This window comes from Lactuca serriola, chromosome 5, assembly GCF_051521515.1.
Source record: "Lactuca serriola cultivar US96UC23 chromosome 5, Lser_US96UC23_V15, whole genome shotgun sequence".
Taxonomy (NCBI): domain Eukaryota; kingdom Viridiplantae; phylum Streptophyta; class Magnoliopsida; order Asterales; family Asteraceae; genus Lactuca; species Lactuca serriola.
The window spans coordinates 312,232,934-312,244,610 of record NC_136412.1 but is presented as its reverse complement, the minus strand read 5'-3'; the positions used below and the strand labels follow the sequence as shown (position 1 = coordinate 312,244,610).

Here is an 11,677-nt window from a genome sequence, read left to right as displayed (position 1 = left end):
AGAAAACTTGCCAATGTGTCATACCAAGCTCTAGGTGCCTGCTTTAAACCATAGATAACTTTATCAAGACGATACACACAATTTGGAAATTCTTCACTTTCAAACCTTGGTGGTTGTTTTAGAAATACTTCTTCTTGAATATTTCCATGTAAGAAGGTAGCCTTGATGTTTATTTGATAGAATTTAAAGTTCTTAAAGGAAGTGAAGGTAAGAAATAAGTAAATTGCTTCAAGTCTAGCAACATGAGCAAATGTTTCATTATTGTCTAACCCTTCCAGTTGACAGAAACCTTGAGCCACAAATCTGGCTTTGTTTCTAATAACAATCCCATCTTCATCCATTTTGTTCTTGAAAACCCAGTGAGTACCAATGATACTTTTTCCTTGAGGCTCTGGAACAAGAGTCCATACATGATGACGTTGAAATTCATTCAGCTCATCCTGTATAGCCTTGATCCAGTTAGCTTCTTTCAAGGCATCAATGACATTCTTTGGTTCAATCATTAAAACAAGGTTTGCAAACATGTAGAAGTTGTTGTTGACTCTGCTATGAGTGAGAATCCCATAATTTACATCTCTAGTGATGTGAGATTCAAGATGATCTCGAAGAATTCTTGGATTAGAACTTTCATTCGTAATACTTTGAGCAGAGTTTTCCTGAATGGATGGTTTAGCTTCTTTAAGGATGACAGGTTGATCTTAAGAGATAGATTGTGAACTGATAAATTGATCAACATTTGGAACAACAGGCTCAACATCATTTCGCAATAAATCAGGAACCGGGTCTGAAGGACTGTGTAAGTTCATTCAGCATTGATGAAGGATGATCAACTTAATCATGAATGAACGAGTCTTCATAGAAGGTGATGTGAGCTGTTTCCTCAACACTTTGCCTTGAAATATTGAATATCCTGAAAGCCTTGGATATGCTGGAATAACCAAGAAAAATTCCTTCATCAGCTTTATCTTCAAACTTAGAATGTTGATCTCTTTGATTCAAGATGTAACAAGCACCTCCAAACACATGAAAGTAGGAGATATCTGGATTTCTTCCCTTTAGTAGATCATAAGTATTTTTTCCATGAAGCTTAACAATAATGGACGATTTTGAGTATAGCATGTTATGTTAATAGCTTCATCCCAAAATGACGGAGGAAGACCAACTTTAACAACCATAGTTCTTCCAGCTTCAATGAGAGTTTTTTTCCTTCTTTCTGCAATACCATTTTGTTGGGGAGTTCTAACAGCGGAGAAGTTTTAAGATATTCTTGAGTTAGAGCACAAGTCTTCCAGAGAGGAGTTCCTGAATTCAATTCCATGATCACTACATAATTGCCTTGCTTTGTGATCATAGAGAACTTCTTACTGCTTAATGAGAGCAATGATTTCATCAGCGACATAACTCTTTTTTCTTAAAAAAAACTAGCCACGTAAATCTTGAAAATTCATCCACAATGACTAGAGTGCATTTCTTCCCAACTCCTGACTTAACCGACATTGGTCCAAAAAGATCCATGTGAAGAAGAGGAAAATATTTGATAATGAAGAACATGACTTAGGTTTGAAAGAAGACTCGATTTTCTTTTCCTTTTCACACACTGAGCACATCTTATCCTTGACAAATTGCATTTTTAGAATTCCCCTTACAAGTTGATTCCTAGAGATCTTCGATATGTTCTTAAAATTCAAATCCGATAACCTCTTGTGCCACAATTGTAACGTCCACAGATCCATGCTAGTCAATTTAGAGACAATAAACATCAAAAATGAGTTTTTGATGGAAGATTATTTATAAGGATTAATCTTTTCTAAGTGGTAGTATATGTTACAAAGGTTCCGTACATATAAAAAATGCCGAAATCCGAGTTATAACGAAGAAGTTATGACCCGTCGAAGTTTTACGGCAAAACCGACATGGCACCGAGAATCGTAAAAGTGATTTTTTTGATAAACTACTTTTTAGCCTTAAAGATCTAAACAAAAGTTGTAGTATACGTTAAACCGAGAACATACAAAAAAAAAAAGAATGCCCAAATTTGACTTCATATGAGGAAGTTATGAATTTTCTAAGATTTGGCATAGCAGTGCACAACCCGAAACTTGAATTTTAGATCGAACAGTTTTTGGCCTACGCGACCTAAATGAGAGTTGAAGATCTCATTAATAGGAACTCAACGGTGAAAAGACAGACGAAAACAGAGTCCGTATGTAGAAGTTATGAATTTTACGCGAACATTTAACCATATAATCTACTCGTACTGTTAAATTTAAGGTCGGTCGAGAATTAGCCTATAGAGTCAAAATTAACGTTGTAGATCTTATTTTTACCTACACGTAGATATAAAGAACATCAAAAACAGAGCTCGTATGCCAAAGTTATAAATTTTTGAAAATCGGCTGATTTCCACCCTATGTGCGATGCCACGTGTCAACACCTGGCTCAGACTTGGAGCCCAAGCTCACTCACGATGTGAACAACAAGAAATTCACGACATGAATCTTCCTCCATCCCCCTATAAATAAGAGGTGAAGCCCTCTTCGTTCCTCACCCCCCCCCCCCCCCGAAAAGCCTAGGGAATCTCCCTAGCATGAGGCGGAAGCCCTGTAGTGCCCGATGGCTCCGAGAAGAAGAGCCTTTCGGCTCGGGAACGTTGCTCCAGCGAAGATCGGTTTTGAGAAAAACCCGCTGTAAGTGAGCTACGCCTACCATACTTTAAATATAGCTTATATATAAATATAATATCGTTATTATGAACCTATAAATAAGATTTATCAGTGATTCAAAGTCGTTATACTGATTGATCTACTTATGGAAATGATGTCTAGGCTTTGATTTAGTGAGGTGTTTAAAGTGGGATTTCCAAACAGTATACTTCGTATACCAAACGGACCCTACCTCCGATATGATCCTATCTGGTTGTTCCTTACTTGATAGATCATGAAGTAGACTTTGAGTTAATGATGAATCAAGACTAATAATTAGTCGCAATAAAGATTAGACTAAAACTTAGCAATAATAATGCTAGGTTTTGTCGAAGGAAAATAGAATTGTTAGAAGCGAAGCGTTGCCCGAGTTTGGAAACTTTAACAAGTGAGTGCATAGTTACTTTCATCTTACTCATAGATATGAAGTATTTAGTATAAATTACATGCTATGTGTTCATATTGTCTGTATACTTGTCGTCTATGCTGGGTGAAAGATTTTTATACATGTTTTAAATGATTTAAACTGTATATGTATTTTATATCTACAAAATGTATTGGGTAAAACATGGGTAGATGAAATAGTTGATGTGTGACAAAAACAAAATGATGAGACGTGATATAGACCATGAGATAAAGGTGAGAGGTAAACCATGAGAGAAGCCTTTTACCCAAGTGTTCGCTCCGTCATCTAGCAGAGTATGGATGACAACCACAGACTATTCTAGACAGTCCAGTGGAACACTAGTAGACTCGCAACCTGTAGGTGTTATTTGAACTGTGTATTCACCAACTGTACTCTAAAAACCCATTGACATGTATTCCGAGTGGATTCTTAGAAACGATATTGTCGATAAACGAGGTAGAAACCCATTGACATGTATTGCGAGTGGATTCTCAGAAACGATATTGTCGATAAACGAGATAACCCTGGCAGCTATGGATTTAGTGCCTGATGAGCAAACCCTGGCAACTATGGATTTAGTTCTTGTTGAGCAAACCCTGGAAACTATGGATTTAGTGCCTATTGAGTAAACCCTGACAACGATGGATTTCGTGCCTATTCCTTAGGATAATCCTTAGGAAAGAATGAAAGGATAATCCTTAAGAGTAAAGAAGATAATGGGTATGAGTAATTAGGTTAATTGTTTGATGATTAAACATAATAATTATATTATTATGGGTTGAAAACCCTATGTACTCACCAGGTTTCCCAACCTGACCCACTCAGTTTATTTATATCACAGGTGTTGATATGAAGTTACATTACACTGAGAGATTAAGGAGATATAAATCACTAGTGATAATGAATGTAAGTTCTGTTTATGCTTATGTTTCTGTATTGACGATGACATACCAAATGTTTTAAAATGAATAAAAATAATTTTCTTCGGAAATGCCTTGATAACGTACTTATGATGTTTTGCTGAGAACAAATTCTGCAACACTTTTATTTAAAATGTTACTCTGATTTTTGAACAAAGCATAAACAAAATCGGTCTTTTCTGGCCGTGAAAATGGGGATGTCACAACAACCAGTTTAGATGAGACTGATTACGAGAGAAAAAAACTCTTCCATTTATGCCCGTGCAAGGACTCGATTTTTTCATCGATGGATGGTAACGGGTAACAGTCTTTTGGACAAGCTTTGTTTAAGTCCGTGAAGTCTATGCACATCCTTCATTGTCCATCTCATTTTTTGACCAAGACTCGGTTTTCCACCCACGATGGGAATATCGACTCCCATACTATTCCTAATTTTATTAGTTTGTCAATCTCGTCATTTATTGCTTCATTCCTGTCTTTTGATTACCCTTTTTTCTGTTGAATTGGCTTACTTCCTGCTTACTCATTTAATTTATGCTCGACGAGTAGTCTGGGTACACCTGTCATGTCTGCTGCCTCCCACGTGAATATGGCAATGTTTTCTTTTAAACGTATCCTTAATCCTTTTCTAATACACATGGTAACCTGACTCCTATCCGTACTCCTTGGTCTGTATATTTGCTATTGGTTGTGATTTCTTCTAGCCCGTTAATTGCTTGTGTTGTATCCAATTCCTTCGTTTTCGCCCTACTTTCCACAATTGCAATGGATTCCGTTGGTGGTTTACTATAGATCATTCCAATCCGTTTTTTCGTTTGAAATCCAACGACACCGTGGATTATTGATACGATCACCCCGAACTATCTCATTGCACTTCTTCCAAATATGATGTTGTATGACGATGTTGATTGTACGACTGTGAAGGCTATCGTCTGTGTATTTTTGGTTTGTATTGCCTAATCCATTAAAGTTAATGGAACAAACAATATCCCAGTCAGACAAACAAAATGCCCCACAAAGCTTGTTAGATGCCCTGCTGGTTGTTGCATCCTTTTTCTTATTTGTTCCGGTAGTTGTGAGAAGCAATGTTCATACATGATTTCGGTCAAACTTCCACTATCACAACATATTCTATGAATGCCTACGTCGCATATTTGCTCATATATAAGTACCAGACTATATTCTTGGTGGTGGGGAATATGATTTGTTTCTGCATCAAACAAATTATGATCTTTTAACTGCAATGGATAGCTCATTTGTGTTGCTTTACTATCCAACTATCGGGTATTTCCTTTGTTTGTCACTTAGGAATCCTTATATTACGGATGGTGCCAATGTTGATACGACGAACTCCATGCACATGTTTAGCTCTTTCACCCCAAAGGGTGTCGTCCAACAGGCGTCCATGAATTCACTCTGCGTAAGAATAACAAGAACTAGGTCAGATAACCATACCGAGGGTTGGACCCCAGCATAACTCTCCGATGCCTAAGTTAAACTGCGACTTTTTGGTATTGCTTTTGCGTTAAAGAATATGTGTTCTCTTTACTTACCTCCTTGGTTATCATGTCTCCGGGGGTATTTATAGGTTGTCTGTGGTTAGTAACGCCTATTTCTTAGACCGGTCCTTCACCTATTACCCAGTCTGTGAGTGGTCGCACTTCGTGTCATTTCCTTGCTTATTTTATTTGTTTTGTACTATGTGACATATTTTTTGAGATACGATTCTAATGCTTGTGTACGATGTATTCGAATTCATATTTGCCCGAAACAAGTGACAATGCTTGTAGCACCGACCTGATGAGTACCGGGTCGGTAATTGGTTTTCTCGAACTACCGGCCTGATATACCATTACTTACTCTAATTCCTAGTAGCCTACTTGAACTAGGTTTCCTTATTACCCCTTATACACCAACTTATGCATAAGGAATATTCGGAAATTACATAATAGATGCTCACTTATACTTATCATATTCTATTGTTATTATTTTGTTCACAGTACTCATGTTGTTTATTTCATGTACCCATTTTTTTGAAAGTTAACTTTTTGTTGATATTATTTAAAGTTTTGGTGTTTTAATTTCTTTTGGTGTTCTCCTTTTATAAAATGAAATGTTACATAAGTAAACTTCTTGATGACCGATGAGAAGACCGCCATGCTTTTTAATACTTTTGAAGGCAAATTGGTTTGGTTACTAGTTACCAAGAGACTATTGGATTGTGGAGACCATCGACTATGAGTGGGACTTGGCCCATGATCACTTAAATAAGTGGTTAAGTATTCATTTTCTACAATTATTTTAAATACATTTCATCTATATTTTTAGTTGCTAGCTACTTAATAAGTTTCTACAACTATTTTAAATACCTTTCATCTATATTTTTAGTTTCTAGCCACTTAATAAGTTTGTTATGAAAAAGATAATTTTTTGGAGTCATATATAATTGATACTTTTATAATTTATTATCAAACATTTACTAAAGTGTATTTATTACAGCTGATTATATGTATCCAAAAACATAACAACCCAAACTAGAGAAAAACAAATTAATTAATCTAAAACTTGCTCATCATATAAGAGAAAAAGACATGGGTTACAAAAGATTCAAATGATCAATGAAAAAGACCAAGTGATGTATATGCGTCTATTTACTTTCTCTAGTTTGCTAATTATTCCGCCAGATAACAATCTATTACAAAATTTCAAACAACCCACACACACACACACGTATATATCGGATGTATACACCAACACAAAATATAACCAAATGTCTTAGAACGAAAAAGGGGCTGGTGCTGCACTAAACAGGCGATGCGTTCCACTACCCACCGGACCACTTGCAGCACTCGAGCTTAGAAGATCGATCATGTTACAATCAGGGTCGCTACGCTGTTGTTCACACAAATCCGGCAACGATACTCCTGTAAAAGTAATCATACATTTCGAAATGAAAAGTTACAGACATGGAGATCGATCATGTACGTGTAGATTGAAAGGAGCTAGCTAGGGTAATAATTAATGAATACCTTCACCGAGGGCCAAATTGAAGTGAAGATCGATGATGTTAGGGCATTTCTGATAACACGCAGGTGAGCAGAGTGTGACGATGGATTTTTTATCGAGCAAAGTGTCGGATGAAATACCTGTAGCGTTTCTATCAACGCCACAAGCTCTAATGCATTCGTCTGTCTCGATGTACTCTGATAATATCTCCACCACCACTTCCGATGTTCTACATTGATATTCCACTTTTCCTTTCTTATCTTCGAAATTCTCCAACACGCATCTCTTTCCAGAAGATGAGATTGCAAATGAGCAATTATTCTTTGTCAAATCCTCGCATAAAATCTCACCTATAGATATATATATTACGATGAACGATTAATTATGAAGCATGCATAATGGAGATGCATATAAATAAAGCATGTAGATGAGAGGGAAAGAGATACATACCGGTGGTTCCATGGAGGAAGAGAGATGAAGCAAAAACGAGAACCAGAGAAAACTTCATTGGATTATGGATTGAAGGGAGAACAGAAATTATTGTGAGGATGAAAGTAATGAGAAAAATGGGCGGTGTGTGGTATATGTAGGGGTTGACGATTACAAAAATAGAAAGGGAAAGTCAGGAGGCCTCCGCATTGACGTTCCGGTCGCATGCACCAACTTCAAATCTAGAATACACAACTTCGATACACGTGTCATGTCATGTCTCTTCTTTTTCTTATTGGATATTTACGTACTTGCATGATATTATTCGGCTCACTCTATTCACCACCTCCCCATGAGATATTATCATATTACTTAGTTTTAATTTTAAATTGTTTTTTTTTTTTTAAATGACAAGTGTCATACGATAATTATATCATTACTTGGTTGAGTACTTTCTCATTTTTTCTATTATTTAAAATTTAATTAATTTTATTTTATAATCTAAATAGTTGGTATATTCTAATTTACTTAAGTTTATATTAATTTATGGTAATATAAAAAGAGTTATGTTACTCGCACTTATAAAATATATACAGATTATAAGATTTATCAAAATATATGAACTTATAAGACAAACAGTACCAATTATAAAAAGATTATGCTTATTTAGTATTATATAGAAGATATGGTATATTTGTATATAACTTTTATTGTAAAGTGTGAAAATAATAATAATAAACTTTTAGTTTTATATTTTAGTAAAATAATGTTAAAAGTCAAGTTTTATAAACATATTATATACATATATTAAATCCTAGCATATCTGGGAACAGTAAATTTCTAGAGTTTTAGAGTTGCACCACAACATTTTGTACATTTATAATATTTCGTCCTTGTAAATTTAATACATGGCCATTAGCATCCATGAGTATGTTTTCAGTGTTAAGATCTCTGAGCATGATTCCGTTCTCGTGAATATTTGAAACATCAGATACTATCTCAGCAGTATACACCCTTGCTTTATCCTCACGACCAACATTCAAATTCAAATTCAAATTCAAAAACAATTATTATTATTTTTTTTATAAAAATTGAAGAGTAAACCTGAAGATTCCTTGTCGGTATAAGTGAAAGAAAAGAATGCCTCCGTTTATAAATCCAGATTAAACACAGCTTTGTTTTTGTCTGCAATAAAAAAGAAACCAAAAGGTATAATTAATAAATTAACATATGAAAAGGATCAACTTCAAGAGTTTACGTTGGAATCAGAATTCAATTCCATTTCGTTCTGGTGTTTGATTGGAAATGAATACGAAATTTACTTTTCTAAAAAGTATTGGAATTCAATTCCAATCGTCCCTCATTTGACTAAATGACTGATATACCCTTCCTTTATGTCTTCTTTTTAAAATATGTGGAGCATATAAAATTTTGTCATATGTCGCATTTTTGCATTTGTCGCCTTTTTTGCATTCCAAATCTTTTGATTTGTGTTCAATTCTATCTTCAACTGGTCAAAATGGTCAAATTTAAAAATTAGCAAATTGCATAGAATAACAATGTATTTGCTATTCTGATTATCGATTAGGAAATGTAGGTATGATGTTATTATGATTCAGAATTATAAAATATGTTGTTATTGTGTGTGGAGAAAATGTATTCACATTGCTGTTATGAGTAACAATATTTTTACTATTATGAGTAAAGGTTAAAATACATACCTATATTTGTAAAAAATATGTAAAGTATGTTGCTACTTCTTGCAACTTCATTTGTTAAAAAAGTTTCTTATTGCAGAATATAATGAAATTGCTAGAAAAAAACAGCCAATATAGTTATATTTTCGTACATAATATGTTGTTATCTCATATTCAACAAAATATCAACTTGATAAGTATACACTTGGGCCTTATTAATATAGAAATACACATGGCCATCTGTAACACTAAATTTCAGTTTACAGGAATTTAGTAAATAGTTGGGCCAGGCTAACTTAATTGGTAATTCGCCTATCTGTCATGTCCATAGCTGTTGGTTTCTATTATTTTTGAATATAGTCTCAATATTATATTTACATACTTTCCTTGCAAACACAAATATAAATGCAAAAGGTTTTCTTACTAACTTTATGGTTTATTTATATGTTATTTTTTTAAAATACACTTTTAAACGAACTAGATTCAAGACATTTCCGTAACAAAACCAGAGTTTGAATCCAGCCGTGTCTATTGCCATTTGAATCCTGGTATGTTCTCTGTGGTTAACTTAACATTTCAGCACATCAACAACAGGGTATTAGGCCCAGGATACCTCTAAACAGCATCAGGGGTAAAATGGTCAATAGTAGGTAAAATACATTATCCTCCATGAATAAACATTGTAAATACAATTAGAGATCCACAATTGCTTTAGCTCTACACAATAGCACCAGGGAACATACAACATGGATGAATAATCCCCAAATCAATCAAGAAAGGATCCGCTAATGCCTGAAAAATTGACATAAATACCCTCAGTACAAAAAACTTGAATTGAGGATTAGTCAATAACAACATTACCTGTTCAGCAGTTGGTCGATCCTTTGGATCAAAAGCCAACAACCTCTGCAAGAGTCTAAGTGCCAATGGATCAACATGTAATCAAAAGCAATGTATTTTTTTATGTTAATAATTTAGCAAATATGTTAATAATTCAGCATATATATATTACTAAAAATATTAATAGAAAAACAGAAATTTGAAACATTTAACGAGAATTATAAAAAACTATTGCCAAGGGCTGAATGGCAAAATGGTAAAGACACCAACCAAAAAGAATTGGGTATGCAACCTGAGCACTAGGAAATGAATTTTATACAGGTAACTTAACATTTCAGCACATCAACAACAGCGTATTAGGCCCATGATACCTCTAAACAGTATCAGGGGTAAAATGGTCAATGGTAGATAAAATACATTAGACTCCAATCACTCCATGAATAAACATTCTAAATAAGATGGCAGATTTTTGTTTTTTTTTATTACATAACTATGAAATAAGGAAGATTTCATAATTAAAAAAACATAATTCTTGAAAAATGAAGCGACGTCTATTGGAACCACACCAAAAAAACATAAGCACTAAAAAAAAATAATGACAAACGCAAGAATCAAACACATGCCTCTACCATACAAATTTATGTACACAACCATCTCAATTAATAGTGACTTTGTTTCATTTCTTCATATAATATTTTATATCTAAAACCTTATATACATATACCAATCATAACTCGTAGGGGCCCCCGATTTTGATAAGCTCAAGGCGGTCACCCAACTTGCCCATGCTCTAGGGCCAGCCCTGAGTCTCAGCCTCACAGAGGCAAAAAGGTCAAAATGACAATATCCATCAATTGCAAATGCACCACAAACCATCAACACTAAAAAGAAGCTTTGCAAAATTACAAAACTGAGATGTAATTCAAGAAGTCCATCACATGGAATATTTGACAATTATTTGTATATAAAAAATAGCATGTAACAGCCCATTAAATATGTCCATTTCAAATATTGTTTTGACTTTTGACCGTATCTTTAAAGAATAAGTTGACATTGTCTTAAAAAACACATATATTTCATTCTCGAAAAGTAGAAAAATGTTTATTAAAAATGTTTGGAATTATATTTTAACTTACTATAATTGGTGTGTTTTACTTGGAAAGGATCAACTTTAATTATGTAATACAAATTTATAATTGGTGTGTTTTACTTGGAATTATATTTTACCTTATTTACCATTTACGGTGGCAAAAAAACAACAAATAACGTGACCCGTGGTTACCCACGGGTTCGCACACTAGTTATATATTAATATTTATATAACTGATTTGGTTATCTAGTGAAAACTAGTTTATACGTAGATTATACATTATTAATGTTTTGAAAATCAGACTAATCATCTTATTGATTTGATGGTTCAACCGGTTCGACTGGTCCAAATAACCGGATGACATTAGTATTACATCATAATTAAATATAAAATTATAAAATCTACAAAACCTCCAATATAAAAATAACAATATATACAAATATGAAACTTAAATAAACAATGAGTATTAACTTTTTTTTTATCATGGAAGTTTTAATTTTGTCACAATTTGGTCACTAAAGTTCTAATCATGCTTATTAACCACTTAAACTTCCAATTTTGTCACCATTTAACCATTTCAGGAGGTT

The 11,677-nt window shown here is 34.0% G+C and overlaps 1 protein-coding gene across 1 annotated transcript; it reads right to left on the bottom strand.

The window, feature by feature from the left end:
* Positions 1-6,803: 6,803 nt before the first annotated feature.
* Positions 6,804-7,542, bottom strand: LOC145050769 (uncharacterized). The gene is made up of 3 exons (XM_078998965.1): positions 7,485-7,542; positions 7,058-7,384; positions 6,804-6,952 (listed from the first exon to the last, which is right to left on the bottom strand). The coding sequence occupies exons 1-3, from the start codon at positions 7,540-7,542 to the stop codon at positions 6,804-6,806; spliced, it is 534 nt and encodes a 177-aa protein (XP_078855091.1).
* Between the last annotated feature and the right edge of the window lie 4,135 nt (positions 7,543-11,677).

What these genes read in the sequence shown, in the direction of transcription:
- LOC145050769 (XM_078998965.1), bottom strand. Translation starts at nt 7,542, where the DNA reads ATGAAGTTTTCTCTGGTTCTCGTTTTTGCTTCATCTCTCTTCCTCCAT. An exon ending in CTTCCTCCATGGAACCACCG is followed by an intron (nt 7,385 to 7,484) that starts GTATGTATCTCT and finishes ATATATCTATAG; the next exon opens with GTGAGATTTTATGCGAGGAT. An exon ending in CAATTTGGCCCTCGGTGAAG is followed by an intron (nt 6,953 to 7,057) that starts GTATTCATTAAT and finishes TTACTTTTACAG; the next exon opens with GAGTATCGTTGCCGGATTTG.